Source organism: Myotis nattereri (assembly GCF_964212035.1).
Source record: "Myotis nattereri genome assembly, chromosome: 1".
NCBI lineage: Eukaryota > Metazoa > Chordata > Mammalia > Chiroptera > Vespertilionidae > Myotis > Myotis nattereri.
Genome location: NC_138075.1, coordinates 27735241 through 27761577, shown reverse-complemented (window position 1 = coordinate 27761577; position 26337 = coordinate 27735241). Strand labels below are relative to the sequence as shown.

The following is a 26337-nucleotide window of genomic DNA, read 5'->3' as shown; positions in this document are numbered from 1 at the left end:
AAATCTTCCTGGTATGTTTGAAAAACAGCTGTGATCTCAAAATGCTGGGTGGAGATCTATATGTGTTCCTTCGAAAATGTTAATAGCCCTAGCTGGTTTGGCTCAGTGGATAGAGTGTTGGCCTGCGGACTGAAGGGTCCCGGGTTTGATTCTGGTCAAGAGCATGTACCTTGGTTGCAACTTGATTCCCAGTAAGGGGCATGATGTTTCTCTCTCATCGAAGTTTTTAACTCTCTATTCTTCTCCCTTCCTCTCTGTAAAATCAATAAAATGTATTAAATAATTTTTAAAAAAGAAAATGTTAATAGTATTGAAGGCATTCTTGCAATGACTGATAATTCTTGGATATCTTCATATTTAAGGGTGCTATACACTGAATATTTTATGTCCTCTCAAAATTTATATGTTGTAAACTAACTCCAATATAATGGTATCATAAGGCAAAGGCTTTAGGAGGTGATTAAGTCATGAGGGTGGAGCCCTTATGAATGGGATTAGCACCTTACAAAAGAGGCCCAACAGAGTTCCCAACTCTTTTGGCCAAGTGAGGACACAATGAAAAAGACAGATGTCTATAAACCAGGAGGCAGCCACTTACCAGGCAATAAACCTGTTGGCTCCTTGATCATGGACTTCCTAGCCTCCAGAACTGTAAGAAATAAACTTCTGTTTATAAGCCACTTAGTCAATGGTATTTTGTTATAAAAGCCTAAATGGACTAAGACAAAGAGTGAAGTATTAAAAAGCTGATTGGAAATTCTTTATGCACAGATGAGCCTTGTTGACTGGGTTTTCAATGTAGGATGATTGCTTATGGACACAGACAGTTCATTATGGGATCCCTCACACGTCAATATTCTGCCATTCTAATCTATCTCTACAATTATATTGGCATTTGTTTTCTGCTATTATCTTCTCTCCTGATCTTTTTTTCCATCGGTTTTATAAACTTGACACTCCTTTAATTTCATTAAACACTTGTTTTAATATTTTAAAAAAATCCTCACACAAGGATAAGTTTTAACTGATTTACAACTGGGGTTTGGAATGTCTGGCCTGCAGGCTGTATAAGGCCCATGAAATCATTTGGTCTGGCCCTGCCAAGGCATTAAGGGTGAGTTAATTAAATGTTTGACCAAATACATACAGCAGGCTAATTTTTAAATAGATATTTTTGTATGGCACACAAATCTATATGTATAAAAGCCTAACGTGCAAATTGTCCCTGTGGGAGTTCGACCGGAAGACCCATCACTTCCTATGATGTGTGCTGACCACCAGGGGGCAGCGTGGAATGAAGGAAGGCCCTGGCCGGCAGCTGGATGGCCCTGATCAGCCCTGATCACCAGCTAGGCCTAGGTACTCTACCCATGCATGAATTTCATGCACCGGGCCTCTAGTGATGTTATAAATATCCAAATGGCCCTTGGCAGAAAGAAGGTTCCCCACACCTGATTTAGAGAGAGAGAGAAAGAGAGAAGGAGAGGGAGAGGGAGAGAAACAGAATCATCAACATGAGTGAGAAACATCAGGGATCGGGGCTGCAATCTAGGTATGTGCCCTGAATGAGGATAGAACCTACAACTTTTTGGTGTATGGAACGACGCTCCAACTGAGTCACCCGGCCAGGGCATTAACATTTTTTTAAAAATATATATATTATTGATTTTTTACAGAGAGAAAGGGAGAGGGATAGAGAGTTAGAAACATAGATGAGAGAGAAACATCAATCAGCTGCCTCCTGAACAACTCCCTATTGGGGATGTGCCGGCAACCAAGGTACATGGCCTTGACCGGAATCGAACCTGGGACCCTTGAGTCCGCAGGCTGACGCTCTATCCACTGAGCCAAACCGGTTAGGGCAACATTTTTTATTGAAGTATATATGCATTCAGAAAAGTGACCACAAATATGCCTCCTGAAATACATGTAAACCAGCATTCAGACTAAGTAATAGAACACTGCCAGCACTTCATGAACCTCCCATGTTCTCCTCCAGTCATTGCTCCACCAAGGCTAATGACCACTTTGACTTCTAACAGCAGGGCTATTTGGGTGTTTCCAGTTTAGGATTAGTACAAAGTATGGGTGTGACCTTTTTTATACATGTTCTTTTACTGAACATATGGACACTTTTCTGTTGAGTACATACCTAGGAGTGAAACTGTGGGGACAAGGGCTTGCATTTATTCAGCTTTAGCTGACACTGCCAAACATTTCAACAAAGGGATTGTGCCAATTTATGTTCCCTTCAGCAGCATATTACATTTCCAGTTGCCCCACAAGCTTGCCAATACTTGATCTATACTGTGATTTTTGTTGTTTTGTTTTTTTCATTTTAGGCTTTCTGGTGGGTATGTAATGGTGTCTCATTGTGGTTTTAATTATTTGCATTTACTCTTTAAAACGAGGGAGTTAATCCCCTACATCTGCCAGAAATTTCCCCTTTATGGTTAGTATCTAATGGAACTTAGAGCCTTCTTCCTGTGCTGGAGGGGACAGACTGCAGCGGCCGAGGGCAACAAGCTTTGCACCCAGACGCACTGAGGTTTGATGCCCAGCTCCAATGTTCACTTGTTGCCTTGAGAAATTTACTTAAACCTTCTTAATTTTATGCAAAATAGCACTAAAAATAGTACTGCTTTACTAGGTTATTATGAAGATTATGTGAGATAAAATATGCAAAGTTCCTAGCACACTGTGATTACATACGCAACCAATGGCAGCTATCAGTATACTTTATATTGTTTATGCACACCTCATTTCTCCTTCTGATTTACACATTCTCTGACACGGCACACACCAGCTGCAGCACATACTTTATTGCTGATAAAGACTGGCTGAGTGAACTATTTTCAATATAAACGGGAGGTATTGTGGTTGTTATAAAAGAAGGCATAAATTATTATAATGGCTATAGTACAAAATACACTGCTAATGAGCAATACATTATTTAAACAAGTGTCCCCCCTATTTACTTTCATTATTTAACAGTTAAGTAAATTAATACAGCAGAAAAACACTCCTGGAGCTAATTAGTAATGAGAATTAGATGTTTCCCTATGGCATTTGTGAGGGTTCCAGAAAAAAAACTTCACCCTGGAAACAAAAAGAAAACACCATGTTTCTCAAGAGACGTTATAAGCTTTTCGAATTGTAACCGACCCTTTGTTCCCCAGTGAAGAAACTGGCCAGGCAACCGCTGCCCATAGCAGCTTCCGTACAAGATGGCGCCGCCCACTTGCTCACCCCGGCGGGGATGACGTCCCCCCGAGCCCGTCGCAGGACCGGAAGTGGTTTCGGCCCTAGTGGATCCGGGTGGGTGCGCGCAGGTGGCTGCGGAGGTTCCAGCTCCTCGGCGTGAGGTGCCGCAGGTGTGCGGGTGGGATCCGGGCCACAGGTAAGCGGGGGTCCGCGGCCCGCGAGGCCCTTCACCCGGCCTGTGCGAGGGGCGGAGGGGGTTTCCAGCGCGGATGGAGGAGAGGGGTCGTGGAGCTGATGATGTCACCGTGTGTGGGGGCGACTCATCGCGGGGACCCTGCCGTCCCGGAGCGACTTGGCCCTGCCCCTCTCCCCGCCCCACGGCGCGGCTTCCTCGCACCAAGCGCACGGGCCTCCCACGCCCTCGCAGGGAAACCCCTCGCACCCCTTCTCTCTTCAGAAGCACCCACCACACCTTCATGGCTCTTGACCAGTGAAAAGGAAGCGCCATCTGCAGCCCCTGGCAACTCCTCGGGCGCTGCGTGTTCCGCGCGTCCAGTCGCAGTTCCCTCGCGCGATTCGTGGGGACCTGCCCCCGCCCCCCGCGGTCACCACCCCTCTCCGCCCAGGCCACGCCCGCCGCCTCGGGCCTGGCTGGGGAGCCACCTGTTTGTTTTCGCATCCCTGGGATAGATCGTTAATGAGCATTTGTTACAAAATCGATACCCGGTCTTTAAGACGTAAACAAACCCAAACCTTTATAAGCTTTTGACGTACCATGGGACACAGACGAACTCTCTTATTAAACACCATATTAATTATATCGCCTGTTTTAGTTGTAAGGACGGAAGGAATGGCACCGAAAGGTTTTGTTCATTATCAGAATTGCGGGAGAAAGGTTTAATATGGAGGAGGAAGGATTAATTTTGGTCAAGTTGACCTTGTTTTAATAGTGTCCTTTTGTGAAAAATTTATTTTAGAGAAAGAGAGAGAGGAACACAGATTTGTTGGTCCACTTATTTATGCGTTCACCGGTTGACTCTTGTATGTTCCCTGACCAGGGATGGAAAAGGCAGCCTGGGCGAGCGATGCTGTAACCACTGAGCTACCCAGCCAGGGCAATAATGCACTTACTCTTCTATATTTATTTTAGTTGTAGTGTGTGCATACAGTCTTGTAAAAAACTGATGAAAATTTTAAAAACAGGATAGATGCTCTTTGACCTGTGTCTTTCCATTTCCATTTTTTTCTTCTTTAGTCGCTTGCCCAAAAGGAAGAACTGTTTGGAGTGTGCTTTTCTATTTCTTTTTCTTTATATATATGGACAGGTGTTTGCACATATGAAATATATTTGTGTTAAACTTTCACAAATGTATATTTTACAAATATGATGTATTGTACCTACTCAGCAACTTGACTTTTTGTGCTTAAAAATTGGTCTTAGAACTTCTTCTTCGTCATTATGTAGAGATCTACCTTATTCTTTCAACTTTGTAAATTCCCTAGTATGTGAAGATTCCGTAGTATGTGAGATTCCTTACTTTGCTTACAGTTTTTCACTGTTAAGACACAGTGTTGCATAGAAAATCCTCCATGTGTTTGTGTGCCCATATGACCATGTCTCAAGTAGTTACTAGTGAGATTATATTGTTGTTTTTAATATTTTTAAATTGGTGTTTAGAGAGAGAGGAAAGGAGAGAGACATTGATGTCAGATCGAAACATGCATTGGCTGCATCTTGCACATCCCTTACCAGGGATTGAGCCACACCCTGGGCATGTGCCTGACTGGGAACTGAACCACCAAAGTTTTGGAACAACACCTAACCGAGCCACATTGGCCAGGGCGTGAAATTACGTTTTCATGATTGTTGGTTAGGTGTATTTTCTCTTTGAGAAATGTCTCATTTCTATTGGGTTGTCTTTTTATATGCATACTAGGGGCCTGGTGCACAAAGATTTGTGCACTGGGGGGAGTGGGGTGGTGGTGGAGGGGGGGTCCCTCAGCCCCACCTGCACCCTCTCCAGTCTGGGAGCCCTCAGGGGAGCCCTCTCCAATCCGGGAGTTTCTGTCTGACTTTGCAATTATATGAGCGAATTGTCTGAGACCCCCAACCCAGTTTGGTTTGTTGCTCACAGAATAATAGAGGCATTTTTTTTCTTTGCTCAATTGGTGGAGATTTCCTGGAAGTTTTAGGATATCTTCCCTTTAATTTTTCCTAGACACTCTGATTTTACTTATGTCTCTCACCTTTGCTTTCCCTCCATCCCCCACCGCAACAGTAACTTGCTCCAGGCTCACTTTGCTCTAGTGCAGCGGTTCTCAACCTGTGGGTCGCGACCCTTTTGGGGGTCGAACGACCCTTTCACAGGGGTTGTCTAAGACCACCAGAAAACACATATATAATTACATATTGTTTTTGTGATTAATCACTATGCTTTAATTATGTTCAATTTGTAACAATGAAAATACATCCTGCATATCAGATATTTACATTAGGATTCATAACAGTAGCAACATTACAGTTATGAAGTAGCAACAAAAATAATTTTATGGTTGGGGGTCACCACAACATGAGGAACTGTATTAAAGGGTTGTGGCATTAGGAAGGTTGAGAATCACTGCTCTAGTGTCTAGGACAGTGGTTCTCAACCTTCTGGCCCTTTAAATACAGTTCCTCATGTTGTGACCCAACCATAAAATTATTTTCGTTGCTACTTCATAACTGTAATGTTGCTACTGTTATGAGTCGTAATGTAAATATCTGATATGCAGGATGGTCTTAGGCGACCCCTGTGAAAGGGTCATTTGACTGCCAAAGGGGTCGTGACCCACAGGTTGAGAACCGCTGGTCTAGGAGATCCGTCTGCCATCAGAACTACGATTCCCAGCATTCCTGGTGCTCCCTGCGCTCTGGGCTTCCGCTTCTGGTCCTGGAGCTGCCACCAAAACTACTATTCCCAGAATTCCTGGTGTTCCCCACGCTCTGGGTTTTCCCTGACTGAGGGAGCCCTGTCCCCCCCAAGTTGCCAGCTCTCCCACTCTGTTCTGTGTATGCAAATTACCCGCCATATTTGTTGGGTTAATTTGCATACTCACTCCTCATTGGCTGGTTGGCGTGGCTTGGGCATAGTGGAGGGATAGCTAATTTGTATGTTTCTCTTTTATTAGATAGGATAGTAGTGTTTTTATATATTCTGGATAATAATCTTTTTGTCATTTATATATGTTTTAAATATTCATCTCCAATGTAGTGCTTCTTAAAGTTGCTTGTCTTGCCCAGTCCGTGTGGCTCAATTGATTGAGGTCATCCCATGCACCAGGACGTTGCTGGTTCGATTCCTGGTCAGAGCACATGCTGGGATTCTGGGCTCAATCCCCAGTAGTGGGTGTGCAAGAGGCAGCCAGTCCATCCGCAGGCCGACACTCTATACTGAACCAAACCAGCTAGGGCTAAATAAAAACATATTTAAAAAAGAAACTTATTTTAAAAAAGAAAAGTTGTTGCTTGTCTTTAGCCATGTGGCATCTTTGTTGAACCAAAGCTTTAAATTTTATGTTTAAATATACCAATCTTTTTCATGTGTATTTTGTATTTTCTGGCTATCATTCCCTATCGGATAGGGAATGATAGCCGTGGTCGGCAAACTGCGGCTTGCGAGCCACATGCAGCTCTTTGGCCCCTTGAGTGTGGCTCTTCCTAAGCCTTAGGAGTACCCTAATTAAGTTAATAACAATGTACCTACCTATATAGTTTAAGTTTAAAAAATTTGGCTCTCAAAAGAAATTTCAATCATTGTACTGTTGATATTTGGCTCTGTTGACTAATGAGTTTGCCAACCACTGGTATAGCCTATTACATACCTATGCTATATGGTAGAGCCTATTACTCGTAGATTACAAACCTGTACAGTATGTTATTGTACAAAACAACACTAGATTAAATCAAGCACAAGACGAAATGATGGCCATTGAGAGACACAGTAAACACGAGATGTATAAGGCTGCTACTGGCATAACGGCACACTGTTTTATAGCATACTTTTTTTAATAAGTAGAAAGAGTACAGTCTAAAATAGCAACAAAACGTATTATGTAGTAAATACAAAATCCAGTAGCATAGTCCTTTGTTATCAAGTATTATGTACTGTACGTGATTGTATGTGCTGTACTTTTTTATAACTGGCAGTGTAGCAGGTTTGTTTACACCAGTGTCACCACAACACGTGAGCCATGCATTGTGCTCTATTATGACAGCAACAATGTCACTAGACCAGTGGTCGGCAAACTGCGGCTTGCGAGCCACATGCGGCTCTTTGGCCCCTTGAGTGTGGCTCTTCCACAAAATATCGAGTTCTGTGCATGGGCCGCGAAGTTTCAATCGCACTGTATGTGCGCGCCCGCACGTGGTATTTTGTGGAAGAGCCACACTCGAGGGGCCAAAGAGCCGCATGTGGCTCGCGAACCAGTTTGCTGACCACTGCACTAGACAGTAGGAATTTTAAATTATAATTTTACTAGAGGCTTGGTACACGAAATTCGTGCAGGGGTGGGGGGGGAGGGTCCCTCAGCCCGGCCTGTACCCTCTCCAATCTGGGACCACTGGCTCCTAACTGCTTGCCTGCCTGCCTGCCTCATCGCCCCTAACTGCCTCTGCTTGCCAACCCGATCACCCCCTAACTGCCCCCCTGCCGGCCTGGTTGCCCCCTAACTGCCCCCCCTGCCAGCCTGATAGGCCCCTAACTGTTCCCCTGCCAGCCTGATCGCCCCTAACTGCCTCTACCTCGGCCCCCTACCTTGGCTTTGCCTGGAAGGATGTCCAGTCTAATCAGCATATTACGCTTTTATTAGTATAGGTGGGACCACCGTTGTATGTACAGTTCATCATTGACCAAAATGTTGTTATGCAGTAGGTGACTATTTAACAGGGTGTCTGTGTCCATTTTCTTTCACTTGGCTTGCTTTACTTATGTATATTCTCCTGTCTTGACCCTGTGGACATTTTAATTTGCAACCTCCTCCTGAGCATCTTGGAACTCTCTCAAGGTTCTGTCCTATTCCTTTTGGAGCCCCCTCGTTCCTTTGTACTGCCCTAGCTTACCCTCAATATCCGAGTCTGTTTCTATGGAGAACTACTGAGATTTCTGGTGCAAGAAGATCCATGTTTTCTCAAGCCCATTTGCTTCATTCTCCCACTACCTACACCTTGCAGAAAAGTAAAAATATCTCCCCACCAACTTGCTAATGATTAGATTTTTATTGAAGCAGAAATTTCCACTCAATTCTTGTTAGAGATTGAAGGTTTAAAGTGCAAACACCTTGAAGAAGGTCCATTAGCAAAAATTTATTCACTAACATATCAGTAAGTGAAAGCCAGAGTATAGCGTAATTCTGTTTTATTTTTTATTATTTTTTAAAATATATTTTTATTGATTTCAGAGAGGAAGAGAGAGATAGAAACATCAATGATGAGAAAGAATCATTGATCAGAAGCCTCCTGCATGACCCATACTGGAGATTGAGCCTGCAACCCAGGCTTGTGCCCTGACCAGGAATCAACCACTGAGCCATGCTGGCTGGGCTAGCTTATTCTGTTTTAATTTATATGATTTTATATGATTAATAGAGCCCTGGGAAACTGGTAGAGGGCAGGAGGGTTTCCTTAGGAGAGAATGGAGATAGAGATGAAGTAGTGAATGTAAAAAAGTGAAAAAATTAAAATACAACTGTTTCATGTCAAAATTTGTAACAATTTTTTAGTTTGTAGGCACATGGATTATACGTGGAACAACCCCCAAGTTTTAGTGGAAACGTCTTTCCATATAGGCTTAAATTCTGTGTCTAAAATTATTGTTACCATTTGTTTTGCAGATTGTGGGATTAGTGATATGCTTTCCTAAACAGCAGCAAAGTTGAAGATGTCTAGACACTTGGTGGCTTTGACAGTGACCACTCTTCTTGGTGCGGCAGTGGGGGCATTTGTCCTGTGGAAAGGCATCCAGCGCCGGAGGAGTAGGAGCAGCCGTGGAGCCTGGTGGCAGCAGCAGCAGCACCACCAGCAGCAGCACCAGCTGCAGCAGCAGCAAGCTCCAAGCAGGAGCGAGCTGCCCCCGCCAGAAGCGGACCAGTTGCCTTCCAGTGCCCCCAGAGCCTCATGGGAGGAGAGGATCCTGGAAGCAAAGGTGGTCACTGTGTCTCAGGAGGCAGAGTGGGATCAAGTTGAACCCTTGCTTAGGAGTGGGTTAGAAGATATTCCAGTACTTGGAATCGACTGTGAGTGGGTAAGTTAAAAAGCAAAAATAAGACAAATCATGTCTGCTTTTCCAACTAGAGGGCTTGAGTCATCAGGTAAAGGATAAGATAAAAGATTAGCTTGTTCTCAGCTTGCTGGTAAGTAGACTTTAACAGAAGTTGCTTCTCAGGATAAGGGAATGCTCATAATCATAGATTCTGAAGTCAAGCAGATCCATATGAGTTCCATGTTCACCACTTACCGTTCTGTGAACTTGGACATGCTACTTAAATAAGTTCAAGCCCCAGTGTACTTTTTTGTAATTGTAATTTAATGGTATCTACCTCACAGGGAATTTCTAAGGGTTCAGATAGCCTCTATAAAGCCTTTAGCACAATTTTAACATATAATAAGTGATCATTAAATACTAGCTACTATTAATATTTTTAATAGTATTTTTGTAAGGATGCCATGGAGAAGTTCATTAAGGAAGTCTATTAAATGGGAATTATTATACAAGTCAGAATTTTAAAAGGTAATTTGAAATATTGTTTACTCTAAGCCAGGTAATATGCCTTTTTGTTTGATGATTTCATTTAGTTTAATTTTATTCTCTTAATAATTCTATGTAGGGAAATGCTATAACTATCCTCACTTTTACAGATAGGAAATCAGGGCATAAAAAGGATTAGTTACTAACCAAAGGCCACAAAACTGGTAACTAGCATTGGAGGCCAAGGGCCTTCTTCACCATCTGGTTACTTTTTCTAATGACTATTAACTTTGGGGGAGTTGTTGCATGGTTGTGATGATGATAATATGGCACACTTATGCTTCTGTCATTCTGATTCACAGAGTGAACTTTAATCTTGAAACAGAAGATATTACAAAAATATAAATTACTCAGAAGTATCATCTTACTAATTCAGTGTTACACCTTACCAAGAATCTCTGTTATTTGTTTTCTGGATATCTAGAATATAGCCAGGAACCAGAAAATGTAATCAAAAGAAGCTTTAAGCAGAATAGTTGCCACAAAATCAGATCAAGGTTGATAGGAGTGCCTACTAGATGTCAATACAATGATGACCAAAAAGAGAACACCTGACAGTGTGGGGATATTTTAGTAGTCACACAGTCCTACACCTTAGCTACTGAGGGTATTTCTTTTATCATCAATAGTAGTAATTTATACAAATGACCTTGGACCATCAAAAAGAATTGGAGGCCCTGGCTGGATAGCTTGGTTGGTAAGAGCATTATCCCGATACACCAAGGTTGTGAGCTCGATTCCCTGGTCAGGGCACATACGAGAATCAACCAATGAATGCATAAATAAGTGGAACAACAAATTGATGTTTTTCTCTCTCTAAAAACATCAATAAATAAAAGAAAGACAGAATTAGGCACTTTTATCTACACTAATAAAAGAGAAAAATGCAAATTAACCATCACTCCGCCACTCTGCTACACCCACCAGCCAATCAGGAGCTAGTATGCAAATTAACCTAACTAAGATGGCGACAGCCACAGAGCTGGAGTGAGCAGGATGCTTGGGTTGCCCCTGGCGATGGAGGAAGCCAAGCTTTCCACCTGCCCTGGCTGGCCCTGGTCTCCGCTAAAGGCTACAAAGTTTCAATTATAGAAGATAGATAAACCCCAGATACCTGCTTCCAGCCTGCCCTGTCCTCCGCTCAAGGAGGTGCTGAAAAAAGCAAAAAAAAAAAAGCAGAGGCTGGGAGCTTGGGTTGCCAGGGGGCATGGCCAGCCTGAAAACGGCCATCAGTCCCTGACCCAGGCTGGCCAGGCACACCAGCAGGGACCCCCACCCTGAAGGGGGTGTGGCCAGCCTAAATACGGCCCTCAGCCCCTCACCCAGGCTGTCCAGGCACACCAGCGGGACCCCCACCCTTATTCGGGACACCCTTCAGAGCCCCCCACCCGTGCACGAGGCTTCAATCCTATATAATAAAAGGATAATATGCAAATTGACTCTAACAGCAGAATGACTAGGAATGACTGGTCACTATGACACACACTGACCACCAGGGGGCAGATGCTCAATGCAGGAGCTGCCCCCTGGTGGTCAGTGTGCTCCCACAGAGGGAGCTCTGCTCAGCCACAAGCCAGGCTGATGGCTGCCAGCACAGTGGTGGTGGCGGGAGCCTCTCCCACCTCCTCAGCAGTGCTAAGGATGTCCAACTGCAACTTAGGCCTGCTCCCTGCTAGCAAGTGGACATCCCCCGAGGGCTCCCGGGCTGTCAGAGGGATGTCTGACTGCCAGCTGGCAGGTGGACATCCCCCGAGGGGTCCCAGACTGCGAGAGGGCAAAGGCTGGGCTGAGGGACCGCCCAAGTGCACAGATTTTTGTGCACCGAGCCTCTAGTTTTATATAAGAAATGATATCCTTTTAGAAATATTTACACCAACAGTAGAAGAAAACATTAGTAAACAGTGAGCTTTAGTAGATTAGGAAAATTAACATTTGTCAAATACCTTGATTATTCTAACTAAATGAAGTATAAACATGACAACAACCGGGTATTCTGAAGTGAATAGTTACTAACAGCCATTGACTTAATAATAATAGGGTTTGCCCTAACTGGTTTGGCTCAGTGGAGAGAGGGTCGGCCTGCGGACTGAAGGGTCCCAGGTTCGATTCCAGTCAAGGGCATGTACCTTGGTTTTGGGCACATCCCTAGTCGGGGGTGTGCAGGAGGCAGCTGCACGATGTTTTCTCTCTCGTCGAGGTTTCTGGCTCTCTATCCCTCTCCCTTCCTCTCTGTAAAAAACCAATAAAATATATTTAAATAATTATAATAATAATAGGGTTTAATTATAGCAGAGGCATGGAAAAGTTAAAGTGGCAAATAATACAAAACCCACTTCATTTTGGCTCTTGATATGTATTAATTTCATGCTTGATGCCACCTCTCCCTTGAGGAGTGATTGCATTTCTCCGATTGCTGCCACTGAAAAACTTTATGAAAAAGTCATCCATCCTTGTTCAACCTTTCTTCCATTTCTGTTGCCCTTTCTCTTTCATTTACTTTGGTGCGTTTGTTTAGTTACTGTTTTTGCTCTTGTTTTACAGTCAAAGAATTTACCTTTTTTTAGTTTTAGTTTGTCTTTTTAAAAAAATTATTGATTTTGAGAGAGAGAGAGAGAGAGAGAGAGAGAGAGAGAGAGAGGGAGGGAGACATTGACTTATTGTTCCACTTATTTAGGCATTCACTGGTTGATTCTTGTATGTGCCCTTACCGGGAATCAAACCTACAACCTTGGTGTATCACGACAATGCTTTAAGTTAGCCAGGGCCTAGTTTGTCTTTATACCTCAGACCTTTTTTTTTAGGGTCATTTTCTTTAAGGTCATACTTTAGAAGTTCATTTTTTGAGGTCTCATTGATAATAAACATTGTTTTGAAAATGTCTTTATTTTGCTCTTGATCTTGAAGATATTTTCACTGGATCTAAAAGTTTAGTTCGGCAGTTTGTCATCATTTTTAACCTAGTTTTTCATTATATTCTGGCTTCTATTGTTGCTATTGAAAATCACTGCTAGTCTACATGTTGATTCTTTATAGGTAATCTAATTTTTTGTAGCTCCTTTTAAGGTCTTCTCTTTGAGTTTGTGGTTCTAAAAATTCATTATGATGAGACTAGGTGTTTTCTTTCTGAATTTCCAGCTTGGGATTCAGAGCGATACGAGGATTGATATATTTTAGCAATTTTAAAATTCTCTTTAAAGATTGTCTTTACACTGTTTTCTTCTCCATTTTCTTCTCCCCTTCCTTCTCTTCCCCTTCCTTCTCTTCTTCCTCTCCCTCTCCCTTCCTTTTTCTTGCTGGAATTTGATCAGCTACATTCTCAACATTTTTAAAAAATAGGTTTTATTGATTTCTAGAGAGAGAGGAAGGGATAGGGATAGAAAAATACGAACATTAATGAGATTAGAAACACCATTGATAGGCTGCCTTCTGCACACCCCTTACTGGGGATCGAGCCCACAACCTAGACATGTGCCTTGACTGGCAATTGAACCAGTGACCTCTTAGTTCAAGGGCTGATGCTCAACCACTGAACCACTCCGGCCAGGCTACATTTTCAACTTTTTATGCTAACCTACATGTCTGGTAATCACTTTTACATTTAATATATCTTAATCTCTCTGGATTTATTCTATACAATTTCTTTGAGTCTTTTTCACAGTTCCCCCTTTTAATTTCTTTAGCTTTGTTTAATCTGCTGTTTAACTTGCTCCCCGAATCTTTTTTCTTTAAACCTTTTTTATTGTGAAATAAAGTATCAAGAAAAGTACCTGAAACAAAAATAAACAGCGAAATGATTTATCTAAAGAGAGTAGTTGTGTATCTAGAAACTAGGTTAAGAAACAAAATTGCTAGTACCCCAGAATCTTCCCTTGTACCTCTTATAATCATTATTCCCTCCCTCCCCTCTAAGGTTACCCTGATTTATAGTACTCACTTTCTTGTTTTTCTTTATACTTTTACTACTCAAGCATGTACTGTAATTTAATTTTGCTTTTTTAAATTTAACCTAACTGAAACAATCAAGTATGTATTCTTTTGTGTCTGGTATCTTTTGTTCAACTTTTAGTTTGTGAGATTTACCTATGTTGTGTGTGACTGTGACTCATTGCCGTATATACAATAGTCCATTATACAAATATATCATTGTTTATTCATCCATCCTAACATTAATGAACATTCGGGTTGTTTACCGTTTGGGACGCTTACAAAGAATGCTGAATTCTGTATTATTGGGCATGTTTATCTGTGAGTGGAGTCCTGGGTCATAGAGTTTGTATATATACAGTTTTTATAGATAATACCAAATTGTTTATAAGTTAGTTTGAACTAATTCATCTTCAGTAGTGTATGAGTGTGCTCATTGTTTCCAACTGTTTTTGATGTTTTTTGTTTTTTAGAGAGAAACATTGATTTGTTGTTCGGCTTATTTATGCATTCATTGGTTGATTCTTTCATTCTCTCCAGGGAGATGAAACCCTCAACCTTGGTGTATCGGGATAATAGTCTAACCAACTTAGCTACCCAGCAGGGCCCGGTCCAGGCATGCACGGAAGGCAACCAATTGATATTTCTCCTTCAGATCAATCTCTCTCTCTCTCTCTCTCTCTCCCCACACACACACACTTCCTCTCTCTAAGCATGTCTTAGAGTGTCGTCCCATACACCAAAAGGTTGCAGATTCCATTCCTGGTCAGGGCACATATCTAGGTTGTGGGTTCGATCCCCAGTCAGGGCCCTTACAGGAGGCAACTGACTGATTGATGTTTCTCTCTCCCAACGATGTGCCTTCCGCCCGCCCCCGCCCTGCTTCTCTCTCTAAAATCAATAAAAACAGCCTTGGGTGAGGATTTTTTAAAAAGTTATGCTGGCCTCATATGAGTTAGGGCTGCTCCTTATTTTTGTGTTCTTTGGAAGAGTTTATGTAAGATTATCATTTTCTTTTCCTTAGATTTTTGATTAGCATCTAGTAGTGAAGCCATCTGGAGTTTTCTTTTAAGGGAAGTTTTTGGATTATGGATACACTTTTTAAAAAATAGTTTCAGGCTATTCATATTTTTTATTTATTCATGTCTGTTTTGATAAATTATATTTTTGATTTAAATCTGTCTTATCAAAATTTTAAATTATAGGCATAAACTTGTTTATAATATCCTCCAACAGTTTTTTTCCTCCCCTGTCTGATGGATATGTAGGGATGGCATCTTTTTCATTTTTGACATTCTTGCTTATTTGTGCTTCTCTCTTTTTAAAAAAAAAATATATATTTTATTGATTTTTTTTACAGAGAGGAAAGGAGAGGGACAGAGAGCTAGAAATATCGATGAGAGAGAAACATCGATCAGCTGCCTTCTGCACAACTCCCACTGGGGATATGCCCGCAGCCAAGGTACGTGCCCCTGACCGGAATCAAACCTGGGACCCTTCCGTCCACAGGCCGACGCTCTATCCACTGAGCCAAACCGGTCAGGGCTGTGCTTCTCTCTTTTTTTCTTAATTACTCCTTCCATGGGTTTATCTATTTTATTAGTCTTTTCAAAGAACCAACTTCTGGCTTTGTTGATCTTCGTTATTGTGTATGTTCTATTTTATTGATTTCTACTTTTTCTCTGTTACTTCTTTTCTTCTAGTCTCTTGGGCATAATTTGCTGTACCTTAATCTTCACCCTACTTTAATGACATTCTATCATACTCCACTGAAACTGGTCAAGTTGGTGGCTTTCTTGTTTTCTGATCTAGTGAACACTTATTTGGATTCATATTATTCTAGTTCTCAAAAACATCTGCACAATTCCTACGCAAGACAGTCTCTTCTTAGCTTTCATACCTTCACACTGTCCTATTTCCTATCTTACTGTTCTTTCCTCCTTTTTTTTTCTTATCCCTCTTCTACCTTGCATCGAAATACTGAGATGGCTCAGGCTTGGTCTCTTCTCTCTCCACCCCAGGGATAGCAAACTCAGATGCCTACAAGCTCCAGATAGGACATGCAAATGAATGATGTAGAGTGATTGTATTTCGAATGCATAGGAACATTCTTAAATTTCAAAGAAATATGTTTCCTCCCTTTTTCTTCTTTAAACACAAGGCCTCTATGGTCTATCTTTCATTTTCCTAGTTATGAGAGAGACATGGACCCTGAGAAATACTTCTTTGTACTAGAAAAACAGTGGTATACAAATATAATGATAAATGGAAGATGACAGTTGGCTTCAGTGTTGAGAAGACATGGGAAAGCTGCTATACTGTTCAAGCCAAGTGTTGCCAGATCATTCAGTTCTTTAAAGAAAAACTTGGAATATAGATTTTTTAAAATGTGAACTCTACTAATTTTAACTTCTGGCACAAGTTTTTAAATGTGGAGACAAAAAAATGAAACATGTCTGTGTATCAGCAGTTGGGTCCATGGACCACTAATTTACTAGTATGTCCTCTAATCTACATTCTTTTTCTAAGTGATGTCATCTAATGTTTAGGAGAACTGATTATTTAATTTTTTTTTAATTAAAGTATAGTTGGCATACAATGTTATATTAGTTTTATGTGTACAACAGTGCTTCAGTACTTATATACCTGACAGTGTCATCATGCAAAGTTATGCTATTTTTGGCTATATTCTTTGTGCTGTACACCACATCTCTGTAGCTTATTTAATGTATAACTGGAATTTTGTGCCCTTATTTTCCTTTACCTTTTTCATCCATCCTCCTACCCTTTCTTGCCTCAGGCAACTATCAGTTTGTTCACTGAATCTGTGAGGCTGTTTTTGTTTTGTTTGTTTTTTGTTTAAATTCCACATGAAGTGAAATCATACAATATTTGTCTTTCTCTGACTGACTTTATTTTACTTGGCATAATATTCTCTAGGTCAGTGGTTCTCAACCTTCCTAATGCCACGACCCTTTAATATAGTTCCTCATGTTGTGGTGACCCCCAATTTCATTGTTACAAATTGAACATAACTAAATCATAGTGATTAATCACAAAAACAATATGTAATTATATATGTGTTTTCTGATGGTCTTAGGTGACCACTGTGAAAGTCGTTCGACCCCAAAGGGGTCGCGACCCACAGGTTGAGAACCGCTGCTCTAGGTCCATCCCATGTTGTCACAAGTGGCAAGATTTCATTCTTTTTTATTACTGAGTACATTCCATTGTATTTATGTGTGTGTGTGTGTGTGTGTATGACACATATATCACATATTTATTTATTTAAATATGTTTCTATTTATTTTAGAGAGGCACGAGAGGGAGATAGAAACATCAATGCATCAACATCAATCGGCTGTCTCTTGCCTGTCCGTCCCCTACTGGGATCAAGTCCACAACCGGGGCATGAACCCTTGACCGGAATCAAGCGTAGGACCCTTGAGTCCACAGGCCAACACTCTATCCACTGAGCCAAACCAGCTAGGGCTGGGTTTATTTATTTATTTTTTATTTATTTTTATTTTAAAAATATATTTTTTATTGACTTCAGAGAGGAAGGGCGAGGGAGAGAGTGATAGAAACATCGATGAGGAGAGAGAATCATTGATCAGCTGCCTTCTGCACGCCCCACACTGGAGGTCGAGCCCGCAACCCTGACTGGGAATTGAACCGTGAACTCCTGGTTCATAGGTTGATGCTCAACTTTTGAGCCACGCCAGCCAGGCTTATTTCTTTTTTAATCCTCACCCAAGGATATGTTTCTGTTGATTCTGAGAGAGAGAAAGAGGGAGGGAGGGAGGGAGGGAGAGAGAGAGAGAGAGAGAGAGAGAGAGAGAGAGAGAGAGACACTGATTTGTTGTCTCCTATACTTGCCCCAACCAGAGATGGAACCTGCTACCTATGGATGTGCAGGAATTGAACCCGCAATCTTTTTGGTGTACGGGATAACACTCCAATCAACTGAGCCACCCAGCCAGGGCCATTTATCATATCTTTAAACATTCATCTACCAAGACACTCATCATAATCAAGACTACTTGCTTCGATATCTTGGCTGTTGTAAATAATGCTGCAATGAACATAGTGATACAAATATCTTTCCGAATTAGTGTTTTTATTTTCTTCGGATAAATACCCAGAAGTGGAATTTCTGGGCTATCTGGTAGTTCTATTTTTAATTTTTTGTGTGATCTCATCTAATTTTATAGTTTTAAATATAATTAATGGGCTGATCATGCTGAAACGTAGAACTCCAACCTTTTATAGCTACCTGTCTACTTCACATCATCCCTTTAATGTCTAATAGTCATCTCAAATTTAACAGAATGTTCCTAACAGAATTTTTTAATTTTCTTCCAAAACCTGTATTATCCCTAGTCTTCTCCATCTTTAAGATTAAAATCAGGGATACATCCTCCCCTTAAGGGTTGTTCAACAGAAGTGATATAATTGAAAGTCAAGACACAAACAGGCAGTTATAGTATGTTATGTTTCTTTAATGGCAAAATATACTGATATTCAAATGGTTATAGAAACCAGGAAATAACATAGCATGCTACCAGATAGAGGTATGGGTTTCCAGATCCCTCTGAGTTACCTATGATGATGTACAATTATGGCTAAATCACCTGTACAAAATGAGGATGCTGCCATGTTTTAGAAGCATTATTTTGCCTTTCTCCTGGGGATGTGGGGATGGAGATGTTAAATATGTTTCTTGTCCCTGACTCATGCCTGATTTTTAAAAAATGTGTCTCTATTATTATTGAAAGTATTACAGATGTCCCCCCTTTTCCCCCAGAGATCTGCTCTAGCCCATACCTACCCCCCTCATACCTGATTTTTTCTGGAACTTCTAGCTACAGACTTCTTTGCTTATTTACAGGTACAAATAATTGGTGCAATAAATATTGAATGAAGTGAAGGTCATTTTCCCAACAGCATCCTTCTGTAGGCCCAAGCTTTGGGCTTGCCCGAGGTCCACTGTTTTTCTAACTATTACATTTCCCTTCCCATTTGGGAGGTATTAGCAGTGCTACCTCTAAAATAGATTTTGCATCCATCTGCTCTGTGTTTTCCTCTAAGTCCTCCCTAGTCTAAGCCTCAAGAATCTCTCATTTGGATCTTTTCAGTAGCCTCCTGACTGGCCCACCCTGCTTGAACTTTTGTATGCTTACAGTCCCTTCCCCATACAGTAACCAAAGTGATATTTTAAAAATGCAAATCAGATCATGTCACTCCTCTACTTAAAACCTTTCTGTAGCTTCAAATAAAACTAAGATGTCTTAATTACTTACACGTTCTTAAGGACTGACTAGTATATGCTCTGGTCTCTCCCAACATCTGAAATTTTCTCCTAGTTGCTTGCCATCCTCCTCATTACTTTCCAGCCTCATTGGGCCTTCATTATATCGCTTGAACAGAACAATCTCATTCCTGTCTCAAAGTCACGGTTTAAATTTAACTGATATATAAATGCCACAGACTAGGAGTGCTCATTATATTACCTGTTCAAGCCCAGAACATGGTTATCAAATCCTTCTTTACTCTCTGCTGCCATCGTGGGGTCACATAAAGAATCATTGGCTTTTCTATAAACTTATCAGCTCTGGACTTTTAGGAATTCCACAGGTGTTCATTATATTATTTATGCTTTATAAATTACATACAAGTCTATCATTTTGATGTATCACATATATAAAAACATAATAGAGACAATAAAATATAAAAATTAAAACAATAGTCCAGAATATATAATCACAAATATGTTAAAACTACAAGTATTTTTTTTAAAATATATTTTATTGATTTTTTACAGAGAGAAAGGGAGAGGGATAGAGAGCCAGAAACATCAATGAGAGAGAAACATTGATCAGTTGCCTCCTGCATGCCCCCCACTGGGGATGTGCCTGCAACCAAGGTACATGCCCTTGACCGGAATCAAACCCGGGACCCTTGAGTCCGCAGGCCGACGCTCTATCCACTGAGCCAAACTGGTTCTGGCAAAACTACAAGTATTTTTAGATGCAAAGAAAGAAGTCTGGAAAAAATATTAGAATGTTAACAGTGCTTATTTCTGGGTTGTGGAGTTTGGATATTTTTTAATTTTTGTACAATTGTATGTTTTTGGCAATAAATATGCAGTGCTTTATTTTAAAAAAGAAAAGAAAAAGAATCCTGAAACTAAAATGGATTATCCACTGGCCCTCAGGAAAGAGGATTCTAAACCAGTATTCTCTAAGTGAGTTACCGAAATATGGAAAAAAGTGTTAGAAATTTTGTCTGTATGATTGATGCCACTATTCATTTAAAATTGTTATTTTTGTGTATATATAATGATGTAACACATTAATATATATATTACTGCATGTATATAATTATAAATACCGAGGCATACATGTTGTGTATGTCCCAAACTTTTTTTTTTAAAGCCTTACCTGAGGATATTTTTTGTATTGATTTTCAGAAAGAGTGGAAGGGAGGTCGGGGAGGGTTGGGAGAGGGAGAGAAAGACAGAGAGAGAGAGAGAGAGAGAGAGAGAGAGAGAGAGAGAGAGAGAAGAGAGAGAGAGGAAGGAAGGAAGGAAGGAAGGAAGGAAGGAAGGAAGGAAGGAAGGAAGGAAGATCGATTGGTTGCCTCCTGCACACACCTGACCGACTTGGGCTGGGAATCGGACCTGAAACCCAGGTATCCTTGATGGGGAATCGAATCCTTCGGTACTCAGGCTGACACTCTAACCACCGGCCTGGGCTCAAATATTTAAAAAAAATTTTTTTAATATATATTTTTTATTGATTTCAGAGCGATAGGGAGAGGGAAAGAGAGATAGAAACTCAATGATGAGAGAGAATCATTGGCTGCCTCTTCCACACCCCCTACTGGGGATCAAGCCCACAACCCGGCATATGCCCTTGACCAGATTTGAATCCGGGACCCTTCAACCTGCAGGCCAACACTCTATCCACTGAGCCAAACCAGCTGGTTGCCTCCTGCACACCCCCTACTGCGGACTGAGCCTGCAATCTTAGCAGGTGCCCTGACCAGGAATTGAACCATGAGGTTGATGCTCAACCACTGAGCCAAACTGGCCAAGCTCAAATATTTTTTATGAGTTGACCAATTTAAAAAAAAAAATCAGAGACCACTGAATTAAATAATGCTAATAAAATTAAAATATGTCATGTCTTTTCCCATTAAGGGTTTCATTGTTTTCCATGAGTAATAAGTGATACCGAGACACGAAGATGTCAGAAAGCAAAAGGGGTAAACATATGAGAAAAACTAGATCTTCTATTAATTAAGCCATATTGACTCTGCCAGAGGCGTTATTTTTCCAATTATGCACTTAGTATAAATTGCGTACCTAGCCCTAACTGGTTTGGCTCAGTGGATAGAGTGTCAGCCTGCGGACTCAAGGGTCCCAGGTTCGATTCCAGTCAAGGGCATGTACCTTGGTTGCAGGCACATACCCAGTGGGGAGTGTGCAGGAGGCAGCGGATCGATGTTTTCTCTCTCGTCAAGGTTTCTGGCTCTCTATCCCTCTCCCTTCCTCTCTGTAAAAAACCAATAAAATATATTTTTTAAAAAATTGTGTACCTATTGGAATCATAAACATGTGGATTCCTAGTAGGAAAACCTTAATTGTAATATACTGGATCTTAAGCACAATCCAGAAACAGTATTAAAAAGACAAGAACTTGTATATCTGTCCACCTAGCTAGTTATTTACTTAATGTATTTTAGACAGGGGGACTGATGAAAAAGATGTTAAGAGAGGCAGCATTAGGAATTTGCAGTGCGTATTGTGTCAAATTAGCGGGATAAATATTAGAAGTGGAGATTTATAGCTTTTTAATAGAAAGATCTGGTATTACAGAGGAAAGGAATTACTCAATAAAAAAGGCAATTTGGCCATATCCAGATGAATTATTTTGGAACAGGACTCAATAGTCAATTTCTTATAGTCTTTTTTACCTTGTCTGAGCCCCAAGAAATAGGCACATTAAAGATTAAACTGGCATGCTTTCTTTTGAGGATATGGAAATAGCCCTCATCGATAAATCGGTGCCTAAGCAGGGAAATCCTAAGGCTTTTATGAGTTAAGCCATGGTTTTACTTAGCATTGAAGTTCAAGTTAAGGGCTAAGGCCCTCCTGAATTTTGTTTTTAACAACAACTTTGTGATCCTGATTGCTGCTTCTTTGTGATACTGGTCATCTCAACAATGATGTATCATTCCCTTGATTACTTGTAACCCTTAGTTTATTTACCATGCGGTTTCTAAGGGTGTGAGCTGTATAGTACTCTACCTGAAAGGTTGTCATCCTTAAGGCAGGTTCCATCTCATATAAGTTTATATCCACAGTGGCGCCTGGTGCAATGCCTTACATACTGATTCTATAGTAGTAAGAGGATAGCATTGCCTAGAGCAGGGTTCTCCACTGGTAACATTTTGGGGAGATGATTCTTTGTTGTGAGGGGCTATCCTGTACATTGTAGAGTGTTTAGCAGCATTCTGCCCTCTAACTAGTGGATACCAGTGCACTCTCTCCCTAGTTGTGACAACCAGCAATTTCTCCAGATATTGCCAAAAGTCCTGGGTGGGGTGTGTATGTGCAAAATCAATGCTGGTTGAGAACTGCTGTTCTAGACATAGGGAAGTTTAGGTTCTAGTCCTGACTTTGCCATTCTCTTTCCATGATTAAGCAAACTGCTTTACCCATAGGGCTTACATTTCCTCTCTTGGAAAATGAGGATTGGAATTTATTGGATACTAAGGAACCTTTAATTCATGTGAATTCTGTATGTAAATATTTCTGAGAATAGCTTCTTTAGCTGTAAGCATTTTCTCCAACTTATCTATTACCTCAAAAAGATTAAAACTATACACCTGAGCCCTGGCTAGTATGGGTTAGTTGTTTGTGTGTTGTTCTGTGCACCAAAAGATTGCTGGTTCAATTCCTGGTCAGGGAACATGCACAGGTTGTGGGCTTGATCCCTGGTAAGGGGTTTGCAGGAGGCAGCCAATTGATGTTTCACTCTCACATCATTGTTTCTCTCTCTCTCTCTCTCTCTCTCTCTCTCTCTCTCTCTCTCTCTCTCTCTCCTGCTCCCCCTCTCCCTCTTCCTTCCTCTCTCTCTAAAAATAAATAAAACATCTTAAAACAACTACACACCTGCAAGCAATACAGAATAATATTGAATGTAAACTGTAATTGAAAAATAAAATTAAAAAACAAAGCAAAACAAAAAAAGATTAAAACTAGATCAGTTAATATGTAGTTATTTTCATCTCTTAAGGTATAAGGATCCTAGCTTATGCCAGTATATATTTTCTTCTTTTATGACCAATATTTGTGACCATAAAATGTTGAGAAAGCATTCTGTGCTGCCAGTATTTATTATAATGACAGGTACCACTTATTTGTACTAGCATTGTATTTCCTACCTCTTTTTAAACATCGGATCTTGAAGCAGTGATGATAAGGTAAATGAGTCAAAGTCACTAGCATGTAACATAAGAGAGTCTGGATAATAAAAAGAGTTATGTTTATCATCTGGCACTCTGCTCCTTAGCCTTTTTTTTCCCCATTAGCCTTTTAAAACCAGTATGTTTCACCTGACTCTGCCAGTGTGTGTCCCAGGGCGCCTCTGTGTCAGCTGGTCACTATTTATGGACTGCTCCTATTTCAGGCTCTGGAGTTTGGGCCTTCAGTATCCTTTGTTTAAGTTGCTGCTTTACAAAGTTCACTGCATTTATTAGCATAAGCTGATTCTTAGATTTGAACCAAAATCTAGTCAACTGCTCCCTTTGGGAAGTTAAGGATGTTCCTCTTAGACTTTTGCCACAGTTTCATGTTGTACTTGGTACTGTGCTAGGGTATGAACTGTGGCCCTGTTTTTTTCCTCTGTTGCAGGTGAATTTGGAAGGGAAAGCCAATCCTCTGTCGCTTCTTCAAATGGCCTCCCCAAGTGGCTTCTGTGTCTTGGTTCGCTTGCCCAAGCTGATCTGTGGAGGAAAAACACTACCAAAAACATTATTGAACATGTTGGCAGATGGCACTATTTTAAAAGTTGGAGTAGGATGTTCGGAAGATGCCAGCAAGCTTCTGCAGGATTATGGCCTCTTTGTTAAGGGGTGCCTGGACCTCCGATACCTAGTCATGAGGCAGAGGTATGGTTTGTATGAATGCTGCTAGGATTCTTGTAGCTGTGGGGCAAATATTTTAGCAAGTTTATAGATTAATAAGACTCAATAATGAAGCATCTAAAATTCGTCACAAGCCTACAGGCTTCTGAGATGCATATTAAATTTGTAAGGAAATATTCCAACTTCTGAGAAAAGTTTAGTTACCCAGAATTGATCTTTTTATTTATCTTTATTTTTTATTTTTCTTAGAATTGGCCTTTTTATTTTTATCTTTTTAAAATATATTTTTATTGATTTCAGAGAGGAAGGGAGAGGGAGAGAGAGACAGAGACATCAATGATGAGAGAGAATCATTGATTGGTTGCCTCCTGCAAGCCCACTACTGGAGATCGAGCCTGCAACCCAGGGATGTGCCCTTGACTGGAAACAAACCCAGGACCCTTTAGTCCGCAGGCCGATGCTGTACCCACTGGCTAGGGCAGAATTGGTCTTTTTAAATGAAACATTAATAAGATGTCTTTACCAGGTGTACTGGTTAACAATGCAAATTTTTTTCAATAGATGGCGTTACACATATGTTGATATATATGCGATTTGATATGTATGCTATTTTGTTGTATTGACAGCAAGCTTCAAAACTTCATATGTCAAACTTTCTGAGGGTGTTAACATCATAGATACTTTTACGCTTAAAAATTGCCAGAAGCTGGTCCACCCTTGCTGCTTGACACAGTCGCTGCAGGGAAGAAACATCTGCACAGCTTATGTTTCAAAGGACCTGGAGTATATGGCATATGTTTGCTTCCCCCTCTTAGCGCTATGTGTTTTAAACAGGACCACCTCCCCGAGAAAGGTTGTTTCCCCAGGTTAGGGGTTAACAGGACTAAGGAAGAGAATAAATCAGTAAATCCCCCTAGTGTTACAGAAATACCATGTACTACTAATGAAGAACTTGGACTAAGACTGTTGGCAATAAATTTGGGACTTGTTGGGCCCACATCCCCAGGGGTCTGCCCACCAGGGAAAGCACCAAAGCCTATACCCCTGGAGATCCACCAACACAGGGCAGTCCCAGGGAAGGCAAGCAGTGAGGCTGGGAGGACATAACCTTTACCAGGTAGGATAATCTCCTTCAGTCACTTCCTTGTAGCCTATCAGTAGAGCAGTGACCTTGGAATAGTCCTTGTAATGGAACACAGAGATTAACCTAGACAAGATTAAAATCAACAGAACTAGATAGAGATAGGATTTTTGGCAAAGGTCAGATAAGAAACAAGGACCTGTAGAACGTTACCCAAAACATACCATGATGTGATTATAGAGGCATGCTTATAGGATCAAATGGTATAAATACAGATGTAACAGGACAATAAAGAGAGAACCCAACTATGCTGATCGACTGAACGCTGCCTCCGTGTCCTTCATTCTTCACGGACTCTGTCCACACCTTTGGGAACCCCTGGACCTGATAGGGCTGGACCCCAACAAAAAATGTTGAATTTCTTGCCAAAAAAAGAGCATTTGCAGGAAGTTTTAATTCATTACTTTGTTTTGAAGAAAAGTGTTGCTGAATACTTCAGGAAGCTTATAGTGAATATGCTCCATCTCAGGATACTTGTGAACACTGGTTTAAACGCTTTAAAAGTGATGATTTTGATGTGAAAGACAAATAATGTCCTGGTCAACCGAAAAAGTTTGAAGACCAACAATTACAAGCATTATTGGATGAAGATGCATGTCAAACTCAAAAACAACTTGCAGAAAGATTAAATGTTGCTAAGCAAACAATTTTTGATCGTTTACAAGCAATGGGAAAGATTTTAAAGGAAGGAAAATGGGTGCCACATCAACTGAACGAAAGACAAATGGAAAACCAAAAAGTCATCAGTAAAATGTTGCTTCATCGGCATGAAAGAAAGTCTTTTTTGCATTGAATTGTGACTGGCGATGAAAAGTGGATTTATTTTGAGCGTTTGTCCCAAACGCACAAAATCATGGGTTGATCCATGTCAACCATCAACATCAACTACAAGGCCAAATCGCTTTGGAAAGAAGACAATGCTCTGCGTTTGGTGGGATCAGGAAGGTGTGGTGTATCATGAGCTTCTAAAACTAGATGAAACCGTTAATACTGATTGATCCCGACAACAAATAATCAATTTGAACCATGCTTTGATCATAAAACGACCAGAATGTGCCAGAAGACACGGCAAAGTAATTTTGCTTCATGATAACGCACCATCACACACTTCAAAACCAGTTAAAGACATGT

The 26337-nt window shown here is 40.9% G+C and overlaps 1 protein-coding gene across 2 annotated transcripts in view; it reads left to right on the top strand.

Annotated features, from left to right (window-relative positions):
• The first annotated feature begins 3307 nt into the window (after positions 1–3307).
• Positions 3308–26337, top strand: part of EXD2 (exonuclease 3'-5' domain containing 2) — a 53401-nt gene continuing 30371 nt past the window's right edge. For both annotated transcript variants that reach the window (XM_081087709.1, XM_081087708.1), the window contains exons 1-3: positions 3308–3400; positions 9073–9482; positions 23833–24089. In XM_081087709.1, coding sequence (XP_080943835.1) covers positions 9120–9482; positions 23833–24089 — 620 coding nt within the window. In that variant the 5' untranslated portion in view covers positions 3308–3400; positions 9073–9119. The remainder of the gene's footprint in view (positions 3401–9072; positions 9483–23832; positions 24090–26337) is intronic.